At 47.2% G+C, this 25,151-nt stretch overlaps 1 protein-coding gene across 6 annotated transcripts in view; it reads right to left on the bottom strand.

Annotated features, from left to right (window-relative positions):
• Nucleotides 1-18,644: 18,644 nt before the first annotated feature.
• Nucleotides 18,645-25,151, bottom strand: part of FLNB (filamin B) — a 141,231-nt gene continuing 134,724 nt past the window's right edge. For all 6 annotated transcript variants that reach the window (XM_004450707.5, XM_004450702.5, XM_004450703.5 and 3 more), the window contains 3 exons: nucleotides 22,073-22,291; nucleotides 21,011-21,214; nucleotides 18,645-20,211 (listed from right to left, as the gene is read on the bottom strand). In XM_004450707.5, the coding sequence (XP_004450764.1) occupies nucleotides 20,024-20,211; nucleotides 21,011-21,214; nucleotides 22,073-22,291 (611 nt within the window). In that variant the 3' untranslated portion in view covers nucleotides 18,645-20,023. The remainder of the gene's footprint in view (nucleotides 20,212-21,010; nucleotides 21,215-22,072; nucleotides 22,292-25,151) is intronic.

Below are 25,151 nucleotides of genomic sequence, written 5' to 3'. Positions count from 1 at the left end.
TGTGAGCACCGGTGGCCCCAGGATGACTGCAGGGGTCCCCTGCCCCAGGATTCTGCTGTCCAGAATAAAAACTATTAAACTTCTAAAAACAGTCCTAGAAGCTACACTAAAGATTGATAAATAATCAATCAAAACAACAAACAGCCATCCACCTCATAGCTCCAACAATAATTATGCCAAAGTTTAGCAAGTTAAACTTTGGCAAAGGGGGCAAATGATGTAGGCTATGGGTGGGAGGCTCTTTGTCTCTTCAGAGATAACCTAAGCTATCTGACTTGTGGGTGTGAAATGGTAAGAGGCTGCAGTCCTGCCCTTGGTGACCATGGCAATGACTCCAGTCCCAGGAAACAGTTTAACAATGCAAGGTCTATAAACTTTAAGTATTCAGGGGAAATGCAAACCAAATATTCTAAAAGCTTATCTAGAATGTATGAAGTCCATGCTAAAAGCCTACCTAAGATGTGGAAGATATAAATGCTAATTCAAGCCTACTGACAACTGAAACAAAGGGCCCATTTAACCTTTCCTCTCTGTATAAAAGAAACTCAAAAGTCTTATTGGGGGCTCGGGATTGAAACAGAAAGCTCCCGAGTCCAGCCGGCTGTCAATACACCATTTTTCCTTCTCAAAATCATTCCTGAGTCCTGGCCCCTCTATACACAAATAATTGAACCTCTCTCAAATTCTACAACAACATCACTGTATGAGGGGGGTTCTGACTAACCCAAAGATTGGGTAAGGTGTGGTAATCACCCCAACACTCTTGGAGGGAAAGGTCTGAAGCTCAGTTGACACCCAGATGCTTGATGAGGGTGGAACCAAGAAAATGGCCATTGAGCAATCATTGGAAAGGATGGGTTCCCATAAGGCCCCAAGGAGAAGAAATCATCATCATCTTAAGAATGACTCACAGACTTTGAAATTGAATAGAAGATGCCCTGCAAGTCTACTGAACTGCAGAGAAACTGTGACTCATGTTTCCCTCCCAATATCTCCTTATTCTTTTTTTAAAAATTTATTTATTTTTTATTACATTCAGAAAATATGAGGTCCCCATATATCCCCCACCCACCTCATCCCACTCCTCCCCCCACAGCAACAATCTCCTCCATCATCATGAGACAGTCATTGCATTTGGTGAATACATCTCTGAGCACCGCTGCACCTCATGGTCAATGGTCCACATCAGAGCCCACACTCTCCCACTTTCCATCCAGTGGGCCATGGGAGGACACACAATGTCCGGTAATTGTCCCTGCAGCACCACCCAGGACAACTCCAAGTCCCGGAAATGCCTCCGCATCTCATCTCTTCCTCCCATTCCCCACACCCAGCAGCCACCATGGCCAATTTCTCCACACCGATGCCACATTTTTTTTGATTACTAATTACAATAGTTCATGAATAGAATATCAGTAAGTCCACTCTAATCCATATTCTATTCCTCCATCCTGTGGACCTTGGATTGGTTGTGTCCACTCCACATCTATATCAAGAGGGGGCTTGGGTTCCACCTGGATGCTGGATGCAATCCTCCTGCTTTCAGTTGTAGCCACTCTTGGTTCCATGGTGTGGTCGTTGACTTTCTTCAACTCCATGTAGGCTGAGTGGGGTAAGTCCAATAAATCAGAGTGTAGGAGTTGAAGTCTGTTGAGGCTCAGGGCCTGGCTATCATATGGTCAGTCCAGAGATTCAGATCTTCTGGGTATATATTAAACCCCAGCACCAACTACAGTTCTGGTAAATGTAACAGGAGAGGGTTGTGAAAAAAGATCACATCTGAGTCCACCTCCATCACACAGAAACACAAGCTCTAAAGAAGGGCCAACTGACATGGCATTGAACTCCATCTGCCATGATCATAAAACCTGTGGGTCTCTGTAGCCCTCAGAAGAACCAATACCTGGGGTTGTATCTACTTTATCTGTCTCTGGGACTCTGCTGAGGTGTGCATAAGGATGACCCCTCTGATAACCTCCCAGCTCTTTTTTGGAGACTCATAGCCATATAAACTCATTTGTCCTTTCCATTTCCCCCTTGATTCAGGTCAAAAAGCGTTTTTAACTCCTGGTATTATATGTAGACTGAGATATTCTGCTGGTCCAAGTTGACCCTCGTATTCAAGGTCATTTTCTAGTTATATCATCAGCTTGTACTTGGTAGTAATCCCTCGGCGCCAGGGAGGCTCATCCCCAGGAGTCATGTCCCATGCTGGGGGGAAGACAACACATTTACATGCTGAGTTTGGCTTCAAGACTGGCCACATTTGAGCAACACAGAGGTTCTCAGGGATATCTCCTTATTCTAATAAAATATTTACCCTTTGTCCATTTGTGTATTGTCTGTCTGTAGACAGATGAATTGTCTTATACGTTTCAGAGATCTATAGCAGACAGAACTTTGCCCCAAGACAAACAGTATTTCTTTACATTGATTGTGATATATTTAGTACTTGTATTATAACTGATTTAAGTGATGAATTCCATAAAGAAATATTGGATTTGTCTGTAAACTGATCTTTTCCTTTAGGCATATTAGATTATACTGGATTCATAGGTTTACTTGATTAAGTAATTATGTAAACCTCTTGTGCCAGTAGGTCATTGGTGGGTGGGGACTCACAGATACAGGCATGGCAAAGGACAGAGTTAGGGTTCTTAATGTTGGAGTTTTGATGTCAAAGTTTGATGCTAAAGCCTTAAGTTGAAGCCCTGGAAAGTAAGCTCACAGAAAAAAGAGAAGCCAGTCCCAGGAAGAGAGGAACTTTGAACCCAGAGAGAAGCAAGTCTCCAGCAGGGAGGAACCCAGGAGGCCTGAACCCTTGCAGACATCAGCAACCATCTTGTTCCAACACATGGAAATAGACTTCGGTAAGGGAAGTAATTTATGCTTTATGGCCTGGTATCTGTAAGCACCTGCCCCAAATAAATACCCTTTATAAAAATGAACCAATTTCTGGTATTTTGTATCAGCACCCCTTTGGCTGACTAATACACTCCCCAAATTCAACATGCAGAATATAAATTGTTGAGCCAGGATGTAAGCCAAAGTAATATAGTTCTGGGTCTGTGCTCTTAACCACTATTCTATCCAGCATCTTAAGTTACTAGAAATATTAAGTAGCTAATAGTACCATAAGAAGAGAGAATTATGTAAACAAGTAAGTGCAATAGAACATCTTAGGTGGTCAACTATCAGTCTGTATAAAGAAGTGAAGGGGGTATTCAGTTTTACCTGAGGTGGGGTGGGTGCAGTGGGTCTTGTAGCTAATCTGATAGTTGAACTGAGACTTGAAAGACAGATAATTATTTGGCATTTAAACAAAGGCACAACAGTAAAGAAAGAGCATGTGTTCTGGGACTAATTGCTATTGAATGTCTAGTCTTAATTTCCCATTTAATTCAGACACTGATTTTGTTTGTAAAGACAATGTGGTCAGCCTCCCTCATGTCTGGTCATGCCATTGTGATCAAATTCTAGCCAATGGTGAGTAAAATGTGGGAATGTATGGCACCCTGAACCATCAGGTTCAAATTGAGCCATCAATTTATGCCTTAGGATTTTTGTAATAAGAGAAAGAGATACCTTTCTATTAATATTTTGTTTAAGCCACTGGCTTTGAATTCCTCTGTTAAATGTGGTAAAACAAAATTCTAATTGATGTAAGAGTGTGTGGAGCATAGGGTGATGGAGGAGCCCTTATTTGGAAGGGTAGTTTGAAAAGTGTTGGGAGACAAATTACTGAAGGAATCATGTTCTATGCTACGGAATCTATACTTTGTCTCGTAAACCAATGTTTCTCAATCCTGACCTATATCCCAATCATCTGAGGAGTTTAAAAATTATTTCTAGGGGCCACCATAAACCAATTAAATTCATCTGTAGGCAGGTGCTTTCAACTTTGGCTGTACATTTCATCACCTGGATATTTAAAAAATTATGATTCCCAGACCAAGCCCAGATCCAGTATACAAGAAACTTTGGGGGCAAGAACTCAGATATCATTATATATAAAAATCTTCCCCAGCTATTCAAATAATCCACTATGAATGGGCAGCATTGCTGTAAGCAACACATTTGAAGATTCTCAGAATTTTAATTTAAAAAGATTTAGTTTATGTATTATCAGTTTGGCTGCAGTGTGGAGGATTGATTGGTTAAGAAGAAATTTATGTTTTATAATGAAATGTACTGCTTTTCTCTGAATGATTCTAAAAAGTTTTCCTTTGAGTAATAAAGTCTCAATTTTCTACATTAATTTGAGAGGATGAATTTCCACAGGCATGGTAAGATCTAATTTTTTAAAGGTGCCAGGTTAGTATGCCTTAGCAGGGGTTCATCATAACCATAAGTGGGATGTTTATGACTGAAACTTTTGGAAAACCCATCTACAACTGACTGATCAATAAGCATATTGATTATTTCACCCAACCAAGTCCAGAGATAGGATGCTTTCAAGATTTAGTTCATCCATTAGATTAATGGTGACATTAAGTCTTCCATCTTTCTCCTCTGCCAGTCTTTGTGGATGGTTTCTGGGTTGTTATAGATCCAAGTATTGCACGTTGATAACAATATCCAGAGACAGGGAAAGAGAAAAGCCTGCTTTTATATTCTTTGTCGAGTCTAAGGAAAACTTCTGAGAAGACTTCAAATCAATTTCTCCTAACATCTTATTAGCCAGAATTATTTCACATAACAGGTCTTCAAGCAATCACTGTCAAAAGAATGGATTGCTGTGATTGCCTGCTCTCAATTCTACCTGCTCTTTGTGGATCATATTGAAATCCAGCTGAATTCAAGGAATCCCTTTAGAAAACAATATCTATGATAAAAAATATGCAGCCAGAGAAAATCCCAACTACAGCAGAATTAAAACATAGATAGGCAGGCCTAGAGCTGAACCTGCCTCAAGAACAAGCTGGAAATGGAGCTTATTTACCTAGTGTTACTCCAATGGGGAATATGAACAACAGGGAAGTCTGAAGCGGCAGGGCCTCCAGTCACAATGGTGTCAGTGGACTGTGGTAGAGGAGCGCGTATGTCTGCAAAGACCTACGTAGATTCTTATTATCTTGTGACCTTAGCAAGTCCGTTGGCCTTTCTTGGTTTGTTTCTTTATTTGTACTACAATGATGAAAATAGTTTCCAGACCTCTTCATGTTTTTTTTCAGGTACTGGGGTCTGGGGATTGAATCTGGGGCCTCCTATGTGGGAAGCCTCAGCCACTTGGCCAGATCGGCTTCCCTGAGCTGATTTTATTGTTTGTTGTGCTTGTTGTTTGTTTTTTCTGGAGGCACCAGGAACCAAACCTGGGACCTCCCATGTGGGAGACAGGCGCTCAACTACTTGAGCTACACCCACTCCTGTTTTCTTTAATAAATGAAGACATTGGACACTGGTATATTTTCTCATCTACAAATTGCAATTATAGTTTTTAATGCATGTTTTATAAATACAATAGTAAATGCTTGTAGATAGAGATTTATGACATCAAAATAGATCCAAATCTTTAAGGTCTCTGTAGATTAGATTGTTTTCACTTGAACAAAGAGGGCATGGGACTAATCTTTATTACGTGTTTACTATACTCCAGGTACTGTGTTAGAACTTTTGCAAATTATCTCTACTCCATGAGGTAGATTTCTACTCTTTGAAGTAATTTATTATCCATTTTAGAAGTGAAGGGACTGAAACTCATGAAGATTGACTAATTTGCCCAATATTGCACAGATAATAATAACAAATGTTGGGTTCAAATATGGTACTGACAGATTATATAGCTCATGTTCCTTTTAAGATTATTTTTTGGGGGGAGCAGGGGTAGTTATCTTTCTGTTTTTCCTTACTTTTATACTTTTAAATATAATATGCAAGTTTTGTACAAGAAATTTTTTTGGAATGCTAAGCATGCTGTTTAATACTACAGAATATACCATTGCCTACATTATATCCATGCAAATACATTAGCTCTAACACTGAGGCAATTGGAAGGGGAGATCTGTGGTTGTAGGAAGAAACAAAAGGTAACTTTGGAACCTGACTCTGTTTTAAGAGGAGGTGATACAGGCAAAATATTGCACAACAAGAATATGGGTAGATGCATTGATCCCCTGGGAAAACAGAGACAGGTGACACCAGGAGGTGAGAGGTAGGAAGGTTCCAAGACAAATTCTACTATATTTTCTTTGGAGCCAGTCCTGACTTGCGCTTCATGTTCTTCCTGTTCTGTGCTCTGATGTGGGGGATCAGGAGACATGAAGGAGGAATAACTGTTGAAGTAGGCATGCCCAATGCAAGCTGTAAGGACCATAAAATTCTTCACGTGCAGGACCATCACCAAGCAGAGTATTTATTCCATAGTAGATTGACATGAAATATTTGTTTCTTCTTTAAACTGTCTTTTGTTTAAACTAGTGGATCACATATAAATAAGCAGACTGTGCATTAAAAATAGAATTTGCGCAAATGTATGTTATCACTGTTATGGTTTAAAAGAAAGTGTAATAAGCTTGCCTCTTGCAGAATTGGAATTTAGTAAGTGCTTAGTAAGGGTAGAATATTATCATTTCTAGGCTCCGGATTTCAGCTGATGAAAGATTACAATGATGGGTCAGAAAACACAAAGTTGTACGTCACTAGAGGGAGGGAAAATAAGAAATCTACAATATCCAGTATAAGCTAATACATTCCATATATATGGCAGTAACTGTGTTAAAAAGAGTCCTAAAGATTAGGGAAAAATTCCAAAGTTTAAGTCTTTAAGTGTGAATGCTAAAATTCTTGCTATAGCTTTGAATTCAGAAGCAGTGAGAATAAACAGAAAAGGTATGATCTAGAGCTGAGATATTGGTAGGCTACAATATTTTTTCCTGGTCTACTGATATTTGTGTCAGAGCATCTCTGGAAAATATCTCAGAGCCCTTCCTCTGAGGGTACAGAGTTCTCTCATTCTGATTTCTGACACCTTCCATGATTAGGAAATATTTTGTTTATTTTTACCATTTTCCTAATGGGTTCTCTTAACACAAAGAGAAAATTGTTAGTATTTGTTCAGACACTGAGCAAATGTTTGATTTAACCTTTTGGACCCCGGTTTTATCATCTAAAAAATGAATGTTTTGACTCCTCTTCTTCTATTTAATAGAGAAAATCTCCCTACTTTTGATAAGAGCAACACACACATTGAATCATCATACACTAAGTGGTTCTGCTGGGTAATACTTGTAGTGTAAACTGAGATGTAACTGAATCCTAACCTCTAATCACACTAGAAATTTTACAAGTCTTAACACAAAATAAATTATAGGGATATACTAGTCAGAGTTCCCCAGAGAAAGAGAACCAATAGGATATATGTGAATGTATATTTGCATACACACACATATATATACATATTTATATAAAGAGACATTTACTATAAGGAATTAGTTTATGTGACCATGAGGGTTGGCAAATCCAAACTTCTTAGGGCAGGCCATAAGCTGGAAACGCCAAAGAAGTTTTTTCTCTGAATTTCCCAGTGGAAATTGACCGGCTAAAAATTCTATCAAGAGTCCATATTGAAGCTGAAGCAGAAATTCTTCTTCTGATCCCTGGAACCTTTGGATCTGGCTTCTGTAACATTCAACTGATTAAATGAAGAGAGACCCCACATTGTGGAGGGAAATCTCCGTTGTTGATTATAAATGAAATCAACTGACTGTAGATGCAATCAACTGATTGTATATGCAGTTCTCATCTAGGGAATATCCTTGCAGTAATAAGCAGGTCGATTTGTGACCTAAAGACTGGACACCATAACCTTGCCGAATTGTAAGTCCATGGATCGTAGTTTTGGTCATAGCATTGCATGTTGGGAAGGCAAATCCGTATTCTGAGTCTATTCCAGTAAGAAGCAAATACTACCCCTTTCATGATGGAAGCAGCCCCATGTAAACAATCTGCTGCCAGGTAGTTGGCTGATTATCTTGAGGAATAGTGCCAAATCGGGGGTTGAATGTTAGTTTCTGCTGCTAACAGATTGGGCATTCAGAAGCAGCTGTGGCCAGATCAGCTGTGGTGAGTAGAAGTCCATGTTGCTGAGCTCATGCATGACATCCATCACTGCCACCACGGCCACTTTGTTCTTAGCCCCCTGGGCAGTGAGAGGAGTGACTGGGGAAAGAGACCAAGTGGTATCCACAGAACGGGTCATCTTATTCACTTTATTATTAAAGTCCTCTTCTGCTGAGGTCTCCCACTAGTGCCTATTCACACAGCACATACATATCTCCATTTTCTTTGTCCTTTCAGAAAGGTCTGTCCACATTCTTCTCCCAGACTTCTTTGTCACCCATTTTCCCATTATGTTCTTCCCAAGTTCAGTCAAACTATGGGACATGGCCTATGAATCCATGGATCAATATTCAAGCACACCTCGAACAGGGGAGCCCACCATCAGGTTTACATTTCAAAAAAAAAAAAAAAAAAAGCAGCCTCCTGGGAAAGACTCATTTTGAGAGAGAGAGAATCCAGTTGCCAAAATTTTATTTGAAAACAAAGAAAGAGAGTCATCAGAGAAGGGTAAACAAGATTTGGTCTCTCAGATTGGGCTATGCCCCTATTTTCACAGACTTATGTCTGAATTTTAGCATAAGGAAAGGCAACAAAATAGCAAGTAAGAGCTAAAATAAATGAATCGGTTCTTGAAGGCAATGCTGTAGCTGTAAAATTTGTGGGAGGTGGTTTGGCAGGATTGTGAAGAAACTTGCTAGCACTCTGCAAGGATCCTTTTGGTCTGGGTATCAGCAGCTGACTGGTGGACATCAGAGTGGGAGCACCAAAATATTTAGGTGAATCAACAGGACTGTTGATATTTTGTGGAGCATATACACAGGACCAACTAAATTTGCAGGGTCCAGTCAAAGACAAAAAAAGTGAGAACCCTTGTTCAAAAAGCAGGAATAGAGCTTTTTCCTTTCTTCCATGGTTTCTTTCTTTTGACTTGTCCTTTGTTTTTTTTGTATTTTTCATTTAATCTCATGTCCCCTCAGGTACAGGATACTTGCTGAGCAAGTGCATATCCTCACAGACATTATTAGTATATGTACCTTTGATGTGGGCTATGGGTGGGAGGCTCTTTGTCTCCTCCAAGATAACCTTAACCTAAGCTGTCTGTCCTGACTTGTGGGTGTGGGATGATGGGGGGCTGCAGTCCTGCCCTTAGTAACCATGGCAACAACTCCAGTCCCAGGAAAGTTTATCAATGCAAACTCTGTAGACTTTGACTAGTCAGGGAAAATGCAAACCAAATGGGCTAAAAGCTTATCTAGAATGTATGAAGTCCATGCTAAAAGCTTTACCTAGAATGTGGAAGATAATATGCTAATTCAAGCCTATTGAGGCCTGAAACGAAAGAACCATTTGGCCTTTCCTCTCTGTATAAAAGGGACTCAAAAATCTTGTTCGGGGCTTGGATTGAAACAGAAAGCTCCCGAGTCCCGCTGGCCGTCAATAAACCATTTTTCCTTCTCAAAATCATTCCTGAGTTCTAGCCTCTCTATACGCAAATAATTGAACCTCTCTCAAATTCTACAACATCTTGACCCTGACCCTTCCCTGGTCCATGCCCTGAGTTGGTCTGGGGAGGAGAGTGAGAGGAAGTCAGAGAGATGTAGAAGTGGTAGGGAATGGGACCATTTGAGAAGTGAGATGGTAAGTCCCAGAACATGTTCCAATTCCCCAATAGCCTTTGTTTCCAAAACACAAATTCATTTCGGTAAAATTATTAAAAATTTTCAGACAGTGGAAACAGGAATAAAGCCCAAGCATGGAAGCCCCTTCTGAGCTAGGGGGTTGTGTGCCTAAACTGGGCTGGTCCCGCATATGCACCGACACTAGGCATGGTGAACTGAATGCCTGTCTGGCAAGCCCAGCCAAGTGTCCGTGCAGCAATCCAAGTGCCTGTACGAGTGCTCATGTGGCAAGCCAAGTGCCCACCCAGTGAGCCAGTTTCCACACAAGTGAGTCACACAATAAGATGATGATGCAACAAAAGAGAGATGAAGGGGAGAATCAGGGTAAAGTATAGCAGAAACCAGGAACTGAAGTGGCGCAGCTGACAGGGAATCTCTCTCCACATCAGAGGTCCCCAGCATCAAATCCTGGTGAACTCTAGAGGAGAAAAAATGAGAAAAGAAGACAAAAAGAGAAATAGATACAGAATGGACACAGAGAGCAAAAGTAGCAGGGTGGCAGGAGGGGGAGGGGGAAAATAAATAAACCTACCTTAAAAAAAAATAGAGAGCTTGAATAATATGATAAATGGACTAAACCTAATAGACTTATACACAATATTATACCCCAAAACAGCAGGATATACATTCTTCTAAAATTCTTAAGGATCTTTGTCCAGGATAGACGATATGCTGGGTCACAAAGAAGTTCTCAATAAATTCAACGATCAAAGTTATACAAAGCACATTCTATGAACATAATGGAATAAAATTGGAAATCAACAACTGGTAGAAAAAGGGAAATTTTACAAATACATGGAGATCAAAGAACACATGCTTAAATAATCATGGGTCAAAGAAGAAATTGCAAGAGAAATTAGTAAATATCTTGAGATAACTGAAAATGAGGACACAATGTATCAGAACCTATGTGATGCAGTGAAGGCAGTGCTGAGATGGAAATGTATAGCCCTCAGTGCTTTCATTAAAAAAGAAGAAAGAACTAAAATCAATGACCTAACTACATAGCTGCAGACACTAGGAAAAAGGAGCATACTATTCCCAAAGCAAGCAGAAAGAACAAAATATCAAAGATAAGAGCAGAAATAAATGAAATTGAGAGGAAAAAAACACAGTAGAGAGAATTAACAAAAGTTGGTTCTTCGAGAAGATTAACAAAATTGGCAAACTCTTAGCTAGACTGACATAAAAAAAAGAGAGAAGTTTCAAATAAACAAAATACAAAATGCAAATGAGGGCATTACTACTGACCCCACAGAAATAAAAGAGATCATAAGAGAATATTATGAACGACTGTACACCAACAAACTAGACAATGTTGATGAAATGGGAAAATTCCTAGAAATGTACGAACATCCTACACTGACTAACCCAAGGAGAAATAGGAGACCTTAACAAATCAGTCACAAGTAAAGAGATTGAAACAGTCATCAAACAACTACCCAAAATGAATAGCCCAGTCCAGATGGTTTCACTGATGAGTTCTACCAAGCATTCAAAGAAGACTTACTACCAGTATTATGCAAACTCTTCCAAAAAATTGAACAGGAAAGAATGTTATCAAATTCATTCTATGAAGCCAATATCAACCTAACGCCAAAGCAAGATAAAGGTATTACCAAAAAATAAAATAAAATTACAACCCATTTCCCCAATGAATGCAGATGCAAGAAATCCTCGATAAAATGCTTGCCGATCGAATCCAACAGTATATTAAAAGAATTGTTCATCATGATCAAATAGGTTCTATATCTATATCTAATCTTCTTGAACCATGCATGTAATGGCAGTTCAACACAACAAAATCAGTGTAACACACCACATTAATAAATCAAGGAAGGGAAAAGAAAAATCACGTGATCCTATTGATTGACACAGAAAAGGCATTTGGCAAAAAACAACACCCTTTCTTGATAAAAATACTACTAAGGATAGGAAATGAAGTTAACTTTCTCAATATGATAAAGGCCATAGCAAACATTGTACTCAATGGTGAAAGACTGAAAACTTTCCCACTGAGATTGGGAAAAAGGCAAGGATGCCCCCTATCACCATTGCTGTTCAATATAGTGCTAGAAGTTCTAGTTAGAACAATCAGGCAAGAAAAAGAAATTAAAGGTATCCAAACTGGGGAGGAAGAAGTACAACTTTGCTATTCACGGATGGTATGATCCTATACCTAGAAAGTCCTGAAAAATCTACAACAAAGTTGCTAGAGCTAAGAAACTATTTCAGCAAATTGGCAGGATAAAAGACAAATATGCAAAAACAAATAGTATTTCTATACACTAGTAATGTGCAATCTGAAGTCAGACAAAAAATTCCATTTATAATAGTGATTAGAAGAGTAAAATATTTAGATATACCTAACCAAGAACTTAAAGTACTTGTATTCAGAAAACTACAATGCATTGCTAAAAGAAATTTTAAAAAGGCCTAAGTAAACGAAAGACATTTTGTGCTCATGGATTAGGAGACTAAATGTCATTAAGTTGTCATTCTTACCCAAATTATTATATAGATGCCTTGGGCAGAATACCTGAAATGACTGAAACAGCTTGATTTAAAGTCCACACCTGGGATGGCGGCTCATTCTAAACAGGTCTTACCTGTTTATGGTTCCTCTAGACTTAACCTCGCCCTTGGGGAGGCTCACTATCGTGCTGGTAATTCTAGCCTGACCTTACCCTGTTTATGGTTATCCCCAAACCAGGCTCCCGCTTGTGTACGCTCCCTATTGTGCTGGTAACTAACCACTCCACCCCCATTTAATAGTCATAGGAAAAACCTTGAACCTGACCTTTGCTGGGCATCCCACTCCCCCAGAAGCCTTGGATCTCTAATGATTTCCCCACCCCCATCCTGTTCAGCCCCTTAATGTTTATTAATGAAGGACCCTGTGCCAGCTCCACCCCTAATTCATTAGCATCCTGAGGTTATAAAATATCAAAATTAATGCAGTTCCAGGGGGCAGTTTTGGGGGCTACAGGCCACTAACCTCCATTGCTTACTGTACAAACTCTGTGAAACCCATGTCTCAGGAATTGGTCTTTTTTTTTTTTACGATTTATTTTTACTATTTATTTCTCTTCCCTCCTGCCCCCCCCCCCCCATTATCTGCTCTCTCTGTCCATTCGCTGTGTGTTCTTCTGTGTCTGCTTGCATGCCTGGGTCGCTGGAAATCTGTGTCTCTTTTTGTTGCAGTCATCTTGCTGCATCAGCTCTCTGTGCGGTGCCAATCCTGGGCAGGCTGCAGTTTTTTCGCCCTGGGCGGCTCTCCTTACGGGGTGCACTCCTTGTGTGTGGGGCTCCCCTACGTGGGGGACACCCCTGCGTGGCACAGCACTCCTTGCATGCGGCAGTGCTGCTTGTGGGCCAGCTCACCACATGGGCCAGGAGGCCGTGGGTACTGAACCCTGGACCTCCCATGTGGTAGGCGGACGCTCTATCAGTTGAGCCACATCCGATTCCCAGGAATTGGTCTTGATAGGGCATTGGAAGGAAAAGAACCCACTTTTGCTCGCTGTCACCAGGGTGCAGCTGCAGCGTTTGCCCTGGAAAGTGTCTGCTCCATGGAACGGGAGGGCAGCTGCAGGCAGGGAAGGCGGTGGGAAGCAGGAAAAACTTCCCAGATTCTTTCATCTCTGACCTTTGTCCTGGGGAGATAAGCAAGTTCCCCAAATGAGAAACACCTTTGGATTTGAGCCACAAATCACGCTCGTAAAGTAAATTCCTTGGCTCTTGCCTGCAGTTTAGAACTCCGGGAGCGAGGGAGTGAGGGTGTGTGGGGTGCCCACCCTAAATTCCATGCACATTAGCTGGTCCCCGTGGGCTCAGGGGCCCAGACAACACTGCCTTATCCCAAAGCAGAGAAGGATCCCTTTGTTTAAAAAGATTCCTCCCACCATGTGTTTGGGCAGCGCCCCTTGGACCAAGCCAGAGGGAAAAAAATCTAATCCAGGCTTGCCTTGCACCCTCACTCCCTCTGATGTGACATTTTTACTCCCCCTTCTAGTTATGATTTGCTATTGTGAGGAAGAAAAAAAAAATGACTTAAACAAAATTTATTTCTGGGAGAGTTCTTCGTAAGTGAAATACTCTGATCACAAAGCTCCTTCCCCCTTGAAGTTAATGAGACTTGGAAAAATTCCACGCCTTTAGGAGACCCTGCTGCTGTCATCAGGCCAAGTCCTAAGGCGAAAGGGCACTTCCATTAACTCGCTTGATTCCCCGTTTTAAAACACAAACCCTGGGCGTTTGGCAAGGCTCAAGCCCTCATTTTGCCATTAATCTTTATTCTGCTAATTTTTAAGGCTGTGCAATTTTCGAGAGAAATTAAATCCCTATGTGCCCGATTCTACTCCTCGCAGTGTGGCTTTCAAGGCCCCTTTGAAGTCCTAAAATTAGGCAAGTGGTCCAAGGCCCACACACTTTAAAAGCGCACTGGAGACAAAAAAGACATGCTAATGAAATGCTTCCCTCTCGGCAGCATTTGCGGAGCACCCCGGGCTCCCTGGGTTACAAAGGGAGACCTGGTGGGGACAAGGCGGGAACTGGGTTTGGAAGGGAGCCCTTGGGCCTCCTCTGTATGGATTAGACTTTTTTCATACCCCCAACCCGACCCCAAAGTGGGGGATTTGGGCAGATGTGGCCCAATGGCCTCCCTCACCCCGGCCCTGCAGAGCCCTGCCTGCACCTCCAGAGCGTGTCCTGGAAGGTCGGTTAGGACCATGCCCTGGGAGCCCCGGAGCCCACGCTCAGGAACACGCAGGCCCGGTGGCGGCCCAAGGACAAAGGGCCCATTGTTCCCAAAGAGCAAGAGGGGTCAACCTACCTGCTCCCCAGCCACTTCAAGAGAGGAATGCATTATGGGACCTTCGGGCAAAGGAAAAGGGCATCCAGAAAAAGAAAACCAAAAATGAGGTCATGCTCTTGGCACAGGGTCGGAAAGAAATTTATGATCAATTGTTAAGTTGAAGAACACTCTGCCTAGCATGGTTCCATTTAGGAAAAAATAAACTATAATACCTGTATGCGCCACGACATCTTAACATTATCTTTGGCAGAATGGATGGTGAAAGAGAAGTGTTACTGTACTGTGTAGTCTTGTGCATTCTTTTTAAGTTGTTCAAGGGAGCCACGGAAACGTTTTTTAGTGAAATTGTAGTGGAGAAATTCGGATAGGCGCGGTTTCGAAGGCCAGGACACGAGAGAATACCGAGAAGGAAGTTGGTTTATTTCGACCGGCCGGGCTCCGCGGACTCTTGTCTTAATAAAAACCGAGCCCCGAACAGCCTTTTACAGACCCTTTTATACAGAGGATATAGGATTAGGAAGACTAACAGTGATGGTAAACAGACCTTTGGTTAGGTTCTTCAGATCTTAGTATCAGATAGGTTATTTCCTCCCGGTGAGTTACATATTCTCCACATCCAAGCCAGTTTGGATTAGCATATCTTCCACATCGTCTGGAGGCAGCCCTGAATACACACTTAGTCTCACATCCCTTCTGAACATTCAAAGACTGTAGGGCCTAAATTACTTATTTGACTATCTTGGAGACTAGGTACTCTTGGAAATAATTTTGTTTTTAATGCACAGGCTATATCAAAATAAAAAGCAACAATATATTAGCACATTTTAAAATGCCCATCAGGTTGACAAGCAGCTGGGAAGGTATCGAAGTTTCTATCTTGTGCCGCGGAACTGCATTTCCCAAGCTGACTCCCTTTTGGATTTCTACATCCTCTAACCATTCCTAACACTCTGGCTTCTGCCATTATGGAAAATAGGTTTCCTGATTCCAGAGTGCAAGTGAAAGTCTCCATCCAGATTATACAGACACAGTACACGCGCCCCTCATGGTGGGAACTGTCTCGTGGGACCATCCAGAGCTGAGCAGAGGCAGTTAGGGTTGTTGTGGTAATAACAGTAATGAGTAACAGCTCTCCTCTGCAGCACTCCTACCATACACCAAGCACTAGCCTGAGTGCTTGACTCAGCAGCCCTATCAGGCCTCCTATTTTACAAATGAAGGAATCCAGGATCACGGAGGTGGGAGAACTAGCCCGAGGGGAGCAGGGCTTTGAATCCAGATGAGTCCTTGTTCCAGAGGCTAAGAAAGTTAAAGGGAACCATCAGGGAAACAGTCCACTACTCCACTTGGTACTGTCCCCTGGAAGGCCATGCTGAAGCCCAAAAAGCAGCAGATCTGCATTACGGACAAGTACAGAAAAGAAATTCTCCCTGCTCCAGTCCCACGAAGGGACATTGATGTGGGGCCACTTCCCAGGAGAGAAAGGGGGCAGGCCCTCCCCAGGCCCAGAGCAGACCACCCCCTCCAGGCCCCTGGTAGCTGCCAGGCCCTGCCCCAGGGCGGCGATTCAGGGGCCAGCCAGGTTCAGGGGCCAGGCCGGCTCGGGCAGCCTCCTGGTGGGCCCAGGCCCTGCCCCAGCCCTGGGCAGGCTCGGTCAGTCCAGCTCCCAGGCCCAGCCCAGTCCTGTGGGGAAATGCTCCTGCCCTTGGCTCATCAGCCTCCCCCAGTTCACCCGTATGCTGGCCCCTTTGGGGGCAAAAGAGCCTTTTTAGGGAGGCAGATTTTAGGCAAGACTTAAGACTATAACCGAGGTAGACACACCCAAAAGGAAAGAGCAGAGGGCGCTTGAAAAGCAGCCGGGTCAGAGTCTCAGCCAGGAGGCGGGTGGCGAGAGGGGGCACAGCCCTGCAGCTCTGACAGCCACTGCCTCCCCAGCCCGACACTGCCACCTGTCTCCAGCCAGGTAGACCCAGAGTGGGCCCTTGGACCCCTGCCTTCTAGACAGGGCCCTTACCCTGAGGTTCTCATCTGTAAACGCAACTCTTTCCAGCACTAGGATTTGCGCAGCACATTTGGAGGGAGTAAGAGTCAAAACCAGATGGGTCATCTAAGAGCACTGCACTCGATGCTCCAGAGTGACAGTCTCTCAGGGACCCTGTGTCACCGGTGCTTCAGCGCTTGATCGCTGTCGGAGAACTTTCCCTGCCTTTCCCTTGCTATTGTGTGTGGTCACCAGGCAAAGTTCTCAGATGTCCCAGAGTTCAGTGTTTGCTTTGCCTTCTGTTTCTTAAGGGTTTCCACAACCCATTAGCTCCGTATTCCATCTGACAGACATGGTCAAAACAGATCATATTCTCAAGAATGGGGCCTTCTGGTCAAACGGGGGCCCCAGTGTACAGCTGAGGACTGCACAAGCCGCTGACTGCCTGGCACCCCACCAAGCCTGGCAAGCTCACCTCCCCTGCCTCTACCCCACACCAGGAAGGGCAGGGCCATTCACTTACGTTTCTGTGTGTTAGCCTCACAAGTGCTCAGGGAGGTAAAAGGACTTAACCAGGACACAGGCAGCAGATGCAGAGCCAGGATTTGAACCTGGGAACCTAGGTTTTCCTGTTTCACCTAAGGTAGGAAGGGGCTTGGAGGAGACTGGGCGTCCAGGGTGGCTGGGGCATGGATGCCCAGTGAAGGGATAATTCCAGGCTCTCCGCAGGTCAGCAGGCAGCTGCTGTCTGCTCAGCCTCAACTACCCTCCAGAAGGTAGCCAGATCCTGGTAGGAAAGGGGCAAAGTCGACCAGCTGAATTTCGAAAGGATCTGGCTTCTCCAAGGTCAAGTTTCCAAGTTTCCAAGGTGTTTGCACAAACAGCTGGTTCCCATAGCAGCCAAGCCCAGGCGCGCTGAGTTCCCTTGTAGTTCCAGCCACTGACCAGCAGAGGCGCAGAGACACCCACCCTGAGATGTCCCACGGAACAGGCCGCTTTTGGGGGGCAGATGTGGGCGGGGTGCTAAGCAGCAGCTAAGAGCGTGAGAAGCACCACCTTGGGTGTTGACTGCAGACAGCAGTGGCCAAGACTTGGGCAGGCAACCGTCCCTCCCAGCTCGCAGGGGGATTTCAATGGCGCCTCATGTCCAAGGCCACACAGCTTAGCAAATGGCAGAGCCGGGGAACCTGAGGCCAAAGCCTGTGCTGTTAACGACACACAGCCTCCCCGAGACAACGCAGCCAGGCTTCCCGAAGTGCAGATATCCATGGCTGAGCCCCTGGGCAAACCCAGGATGCACAGGCCTCCTCCGGCTGGAAGAATCATCGTGAACAGCCGCACACAGTGCAGGCCTGCAAACGGCGCCAGGAGAAGCCCCTTCCCTCCAACCCTCTTCCTCCCACCGCAGAGGTGCACGAGCCTCCATCCTGATCAACAGCCAGAGGCAAGAACACCCAGGAGGAGCCAGAGGGCCAGGCGCAGCAGGGGCTTCTGGCCACCCCGGCATCTACCAAGGACTCGCTTTCTTTCTGCGAGTGTGTGACCAAGTGGTGTGACCAGGGAGGGGGAACTTGCTCTCTGGTGTCAAAAAGGTCCGGGCCCAGGGTCTGCCCCCGAGTGAGTTCTGAGACCGTAGTAAACGGAGGCCACAGGCCTGCCGGGAGGGTTAGGAGGGCAGGCGCTGGGCGCTTCCTGGCAGGAAGAACAGGGAGGCAGCAGGGAGGGAAGAAAGGAACCCAAAGATCAGCCCTGCTTGCTTCAGGGCAGTGGGCTGTGAGAGGACAGGCGAGAGCTGCTTGTTCCAATAAATTCCTTAAAGTGAGATTTCCTGATGGAATCAGGAAAAGGACTTTTAAAAAACATAAAAACAAAAACAGGTTGTGGCCATGCCGGCGCCCCAGCGCCCCTCTCTGGCCACCTGACCTCTCCTGGTGAGGAACTTCCACTGAGGCTGAGGGCAGAAGCGAGACCTCCCTCTGCAAAAAAAGGGCAAGGCTCACGTGGGAACACGTTGTTGAAGGGTGGCGCTTGGCCGGGGATTGGGAGGGGTGGGTCAGAGGCTTGGACAACTTTGTCCAGAAACAACATACTCCAAGAACACAAGGGACACTTTATGGAGCAAACATTTTATTTAATAAGTTATAAAACACAATTTACACTTCGGCAATTGATTCCAGTTTCGCTTCCCAGCTTACAACGCCTGTGGGCATTTCCCGTTAGGCCTCAGGCCACTCCAGTTTCTAATAAGTGAGCTCCTTGCCACCTCCCCCCACCCCACCCCAGCAGGGTGCCCTCCACAGCGGTGACCCCTTCCTCGGGACGAAGCGGCAAGCCAGGAAGGTTTCCCTGCCGAGACCACGCTGCCATCTGGGCGACGGCCCTTTAGCTTTATCCAAAGCCGGCTCGAGTCTGCAGGCAGCCATGCACAATGCCCTACCCCCTCTTCTGGAAGTCTGCACCTGCTTTGCTTTCTAAAACAGCCTCGAGGGGCGTGTGGTCAGGGCCAAGCAGACCCCCGCGGTCACTGCTTCTGCCTAAGCGTAAAACATCAGCTGCCTCTCCCCAGGAATTCCGACCTTTTAGGCCCGAGGCCGGCAGGAGTTTTGCTCTTTTCTCTCTCTACTTATTTTCCAGAGAAAGTAACCCACAAAGCTGCCTGGGGTAGGTGGAGACTGTTATGTGGCCCCAGCTCACAAGGGCCACTAGTGCACGGACCCACCTGAGGCCACTTCAGACGTTCTGGTGAGACACACCAGACAGGCAAATGGCCGGAGCGTGTGTTAAAAAACAAGGACTAAGGACTAGTGTTGGTGAAAAAAAAAGGAGCAGTAGGGAATCTTTGGCAAGTGGGGTGCTGTTCCCCACCGGAGAACTTCCCCAGCCCAGGTGGCTGAAACGCATTGTAAAAGCATGGCTACCAAGACTGCCACGCGTTTTGACTTTGCAAGGAAATCATCGCCAGAGTAAGGGAGAGGCCCTAGGAAGGGATATCCGGCCGCTTTGCTTCCTTGGAGACTGGCCTTGGAGGAATGTAAAAACCAAGAAGCACGTCGGGGAGGGGGAAGTGTTAAAAGAGAGGCAGCCACCCAACCGCCTTTTCGTACATAACATGGAAGAGACGAGGGTGCTGTCAAGCCCACCTCCGCTTCCTAAACTACAGCCCACACCCGTCTCCTCTCCTGCTCCCTGGGCCCTCCCAGGCTTTTGTCATAAATGCTGAAGAGCGAGTCCGTGGCATCCGCTGGCCAATTCCATTTTCCAAGGACGTTCTCAGTGTGTCTGCAGTGGGGCCACCAAAGGTCTGCTTGGAACCAAAAGCGCCCGGAACCTTCCGCCTGGGACTTATTTCTGAAGGCACTTTAGAATGGCAACATCTAGGGATGGGGTTTCAGACCCCCCAAGGGCCAGAGAACTTTGTACAAAATGAGTTACAAACAAGCGACAAACGCAACCACCAGAGCAGCCTCCCGGGGTCTGAGGAGCAGCGTTTTAGGGTACTGTGACGTGGAAGGGACTGCCGGGGATGTGCTCCTCCCCCCACTTCACCGCCAGAATGTACTCCCCCTTCTCCTTGACCACGTACGTGACGCTGTACTGCTGACTGCCCACGTGCTTCATGGAGACTTCCTCGCAGGGGGTGGTGGGCCCGTGGACCCCAATCAGCAGCATGTTGGAGCCTGGGGGGGCAGGGGAAGGTGGTTATTCCTGCAGAATGCAATTTGGGGGTGGGGTGGGGGGGTGGAAGACACCAGTGGCTACCTGTGGAGTCCACGATGCTGCCCGAGGAGGGGGGATGGCGTCGGGATGGGGAGCAGGGCCCCGTGGCCCTGCCACTTCCTAGTGGGGTGGCCGTGGACATGAACTTCACCCGCCTTGGTTAGCTGCCCCATCTGTACACCAGGTCGACAGCACCACCTACCGCATGGGCTTAACGTGTGCAGGTGTCAAGCGCTCAGCCATGGGATTATGGAGTTTAAAATCTTTTCATTTATCCTCGCAAGAATCTTAAAGGAGGTGCTATCATTATTCCCACTTTCGAGATGAGGAAACTGACTTTTAGAAAGATTGAGTAATTTGCCCAAGGTCACACAGCTAATAAGCTTTGCACATGAATGAATGAAGTGGTGAAGCCAGATTTCCAGCCCAGGTATGGGGGGTGACAGAACTCCGGACAACAGATAATGCCACCCAAATAAACACCCAAGTCCCAAATGCAATATAGAGCAATCTATGGTGGAGAAGGGGCTGGGTTACCGACTCAGTTTGCCCATCTGTGATGGGGATAACTCCACCTTTTCTATTCACCTTGAGGTCATTTGGAAGAATCAAAAGGCAAATTTGAAAATATTAAGGGTGGGAGAATGGGCTGATAGAGTCACAGCAGACGGTGGGCACTGCAGAAGACTGCAGGGTAGAGCGCCCAGGCTGCCCTGGCCCCACCCTCGCCCCCGCACCGAGCAGGGCCACACCGCCTACCGGCTTTGCTGCAGTCCACCAGGAAGGAGCTCTTCTGGCCCACAAAGGCCTTTGAGAGACCTGCCCCCTTGGAGGTGACCTTGCTGGCGTCCGAGGATGCCTTGGGGATGGCGCTATAGCAGGTCTCTGTCGAGGACCTGGTCACCGACTCCACCAGGATGGATGAAGTCTCGTTGGCCGAGCAGGGGCTGACCAGGCGCTGGCCTAGGACATGGAAGGGCAGAGGGCGTGAATGCCAGACCAAGGTGGGGGAATGTCCCACGCAGAACCAAGGAGGGGTCCGAACCCCAGCAGCTGGATTCAAAACCCACCGACCTCCATCTCACCCCACAATGTCCTCTCAACCCCCTGGGGTCCCACCCCATATGCCTAGGATCTGGTGTTCTGGGCAGAGGCGGAGTCTGGCATTGACTAATAATGCTACCTGGAGTTCCCTCTCAGGTAAACCTGGCTGGCCACTCCATAGGATCCACCCCTTCCATTTTTATAAAATATTCCATGGATAAGCAGTGTAAAAGTTTAGAAGGACATGTAACAAAATATCAACAATGATTCTCTCTGTACAAGAGATAATATTTTTTCTATCCGCATCTCTAATTTTTTTGCAATGAACCTATGCTACTGATACAGTGACTCCCTGCAGAAAGTTACGTGGGAGGAATCCATCCTAATTTTATGGCATTTATCTTGGGTGGCAGGCAATGAGGTGGTTCTGAGTTCGTAATTTTTCCAGTGTTCTGAAGGAGATGTATTTTTGCAAAATCAATAAAACTTTTTGGATAGAAATGAAGGATCTTAAGACCTTAACCTAAACAAATATATAAGATTTCAATTATGTAAACCCTTCTCCTTTTCTGTTGGAGATACACACTTTCTCAATGTTTAGATGCCCACTGTACCCATTTATTCTGCAAGTGTCAAATGTGTATTCCCTTCTGACTTGGGATACTGTTTCAAGAGTCGAAGTAGAACATAGCCAAAACCGCCCAGTTTCGACTACCAAATAGCTCAGATGTTAATCTGGCAAAACCAGCTTCGTCCCCCAGGGTGGCCCATTGTTACCTGTCACCTTGGCCTTGAAGGGACTGCCCACGATGTGGTTGGGCCCACCGTATTTGACGCCGATCAGGTAGCTACCCGGAGCCATGGGTGTGTACATGACCTTGTACCCTTCTGGGGTTTCCTGGCAATCCATCTTAACCTTGGACGGGCCTTCAATGGTGACGGACAACGTCCCGGGCCCCGCTCGGGTGGTGTTGATGAAAAACTCAGACTGGATGCCTGGTGGAAGAAGAGGGAATGTCGGGGTGATGGTTTGGAGGGATGGGGAGTGTCGTTTGGGGGGGGCTTTTTCTGGGAGCAGGAAGGCAGAGGGGTGGTCCTGGTGGTGTGGGAAGCCCCAGTGCTAGCTCTGAGCTCCTGGCGCGGAGGACTCGGGCCCTGGGGTGGGAGCTCCCTTGCCAAGGCAGGAGCGTGGCTGACATTTCGCCCACGAGCACCAACTGCCTGGACACCCCGCCTGTCCTCTGGGCACGCGTTGTGCTGAGCGTGGAGGCCTGAGTCTCCATTGTGAGCTAAAGTGCTACTTCAGCTGCTGGGTCAGCCCTGCCCCCTGGGGGCTGGGGGAGGCAGGGGTCCCTGACTCCCCTCTCCTCTGCGCAGATGGTGGGGGGGAGCCCTGAGGCCCGGCGGCTCCCCCTCCCCCTCAGGCTCCTCACCTCAGACCCCGCAGACCCCGCAGACACCAGACCCCGCAGACCCCACAGACACTGCAGACCCCGCAGACACCAGACCCCACAGACACCAGACCCCGCAGACACCACATATACCACAAATACCACAAACCCCACAGACCCCGCACACCCCACAGACACCGCAGACACCACGGACCCCGCAGACCCCGCAGACACCACGGACCCCACAGACCCCGCGGACACCACAGACCCCGCACACCCCGCACACCCCGCACACCCCACGGACCCCGCACACCCCACAGACCCCACAGTCCCTGCAGACACCAGATACCACAGATACCACAGACCCCACAGACTCCACAGACACCACCGACACTGCAGACCCCACGCCGCGCACGGGGCAGCCCTTGCTCTGCCACCAGCACCGGCGAGGAGGCAGCAGCTCCGCGTGCGCACCCTGAGCGGCGCATGCTCCGTGCTCGGCGGCACGGGCCCCTGCGGGGACTCCTATCCACACACGGTAGCACCGAGGCTCAGGGCAGAGCTGGGGCTGGACCACATCTGCCCGCGCGGGGGCCCAGGCCTGCCTCCTGGCCACTGGCACTGGACGGACAGCGGGACTGCCCTGCGGGTCCCAGCTGCAGCCCTAAGGCTCTTGCCCCTTGGCTGGCCCAGCAAGGGTCCGTCCTCCACACAGACGACATCCTGCCCCATGACGAGGGGAGCGGTGTACCAGCCAGGGACCGAGCAGCAGTCCTGGCTGAGCACAGAGGCCCGCTCCCCAGGGGTGCGGTGGTCAAGGAGTGCCGCTGGGGTCCACGTCAGCTGCCTGACCGCCGGGCGCCCTCCACGGCATCCCTGGCCTAGCGTCCCCCTCTGGCGCTGTGCTTTATCCAGAGCTCTTGGTGCTGTCCCAGCTGGGAACTATTTTGGTTTAATTATAGCTCCTAGGCCAGAGAAAGAATTATTGTTCTGGTTATCAATAAATCAAAGGATTTGCTATTCTCCAGCCCCCAAACACAATCCAGCTGTTTCTGGAAGCTCCAGAGGCTCAGTTGGTCCCAGGGCCCTCCCCACCATCTCAGCCTTGTTGTGGCATTAAATCTGCAGCCGAGATGCCCTCAGGCAGCGGGTGTTGGGGCTGGAGTCACATGGTGGGGGAGAGGGGGCAGCAAGGAGGCTGTTTCCAGGAAGGAGCTGGAAGGAGCTGCAAGGTGACGATAAGGAGGAGATTTTAAAAGTCAAGTTAAAAGACCTGGCTGCAGGGAAAAGAAGCTGCCTCTTTAACAAGTTGCTCCATTCCTAAGGAAAATCAGTTCATCCCATGAGGGCAGGGGAAGGCAGGAAAGGGAAGGAAGGAATTACGGGGAGAAGAGCTAGCTGGCTGGAGCCTTGGTACCTTATCTCCATCGAGGCACAGAACGTGCCTGTCAGGCCGGCTCTTTCCTTACCCCCATTTTACAGAAAAGGAAGTAGACACTGAGGAAAATAATGCGCCCCAAGACATACAGCTGGGGAACAACAGAACTGGAATTTCCACAGGAGGTCTGAGAGCCCAGGCACTGCCTGAGAAGACAGGAGAACCTCTCTCACCACAGGTCGGCAAGAGCCCATACCTCACACCCCATATCTCCAGGTGGGGCCCCCTGCGCTGCTCCCAGATTGGCCAGCTGAGTCTCTGCGAGTTAAATGCAGGATAACGCGGCGCCGCTCGAGCCGAGGCAGCCAGTGGGGTAGAGGGAGAGAAGGGGGCTCTTCCGGTCCAGCTCATGCAGGCTGGGGCTCCTGGAGCCTTCCTTCAGGAGAACAGCTCTGCTGCTGGAGTCTGGAGCGCCCTGGTCTTCCTCCCACCTGGACCTTCCAGCACAGTCCTGCCCCCAATTCTCCACATTCCCTAGCTCCAAAATCTGCAGAATTTATACCAGGAGCCAAGAGATACCGCGGACCCACCCATCACAAGACAGGGAAGTCTGCTTTGTTCAGAGGGTCAGAGCCACAGACACCTTTTCATTCTCTTCGCACTGCCGTTGTATAATCTCAGGATGGACATTTGGGAAAAGGCTTGGGAGTGGGAAGGCTAGAAAAACAAAACACCTTTGCCTTGACAAGAGCAGTATTTACACAGGGCTGGGAACAGGCGTGCTCTGTACCTCTCCCTTCCTGGCTGGGAGTTGCCCGGCAAGAGCAGCTCCTTCTCGTGGCAGCATCCAGCACTTACAAAGCCAAGCACAGTCTGAAACCGGAGCTCCCGAGAAGCAGCAGGAGAGCCCAGGGCAGGAGGCAGAGGTGGCTCCTGGCAGGCCTGCGAGGCCCCAGCGGCTGCTCTGGGGCCTGGACCAAGGCCTGCTGCGGGCTTGAGTGCCAGAAGGGCCCCAGCCCTGGGTGGTGGCTGGCCTGGCGGGGCCTGCTGCCTGCACCGCTGCCTGGGAACCATTCCAGAGTTGCTG

This window comes from Dasypus novemcinctus, chromosome 26, assembly GCF_030445035.2.
Source record: "Dasypus novemcinctus isolate mDasNov1 chromosome 26, mDasNov1.1.hap2, whole genome shotgun sequence".
NCBI classification, from domain to species: domain Eukaryota; kingdom Metazoa; phylum Chordata; class Mammalia; order Cingulata; family Dasypodidae; genus Dasypus; species Dasypus novemcinctus.
The sequence above is the reverse complement of the archived record's forward strand: the minus strand, read 5'-3'. Positions and strand labels throughout refer to the sequence as shown.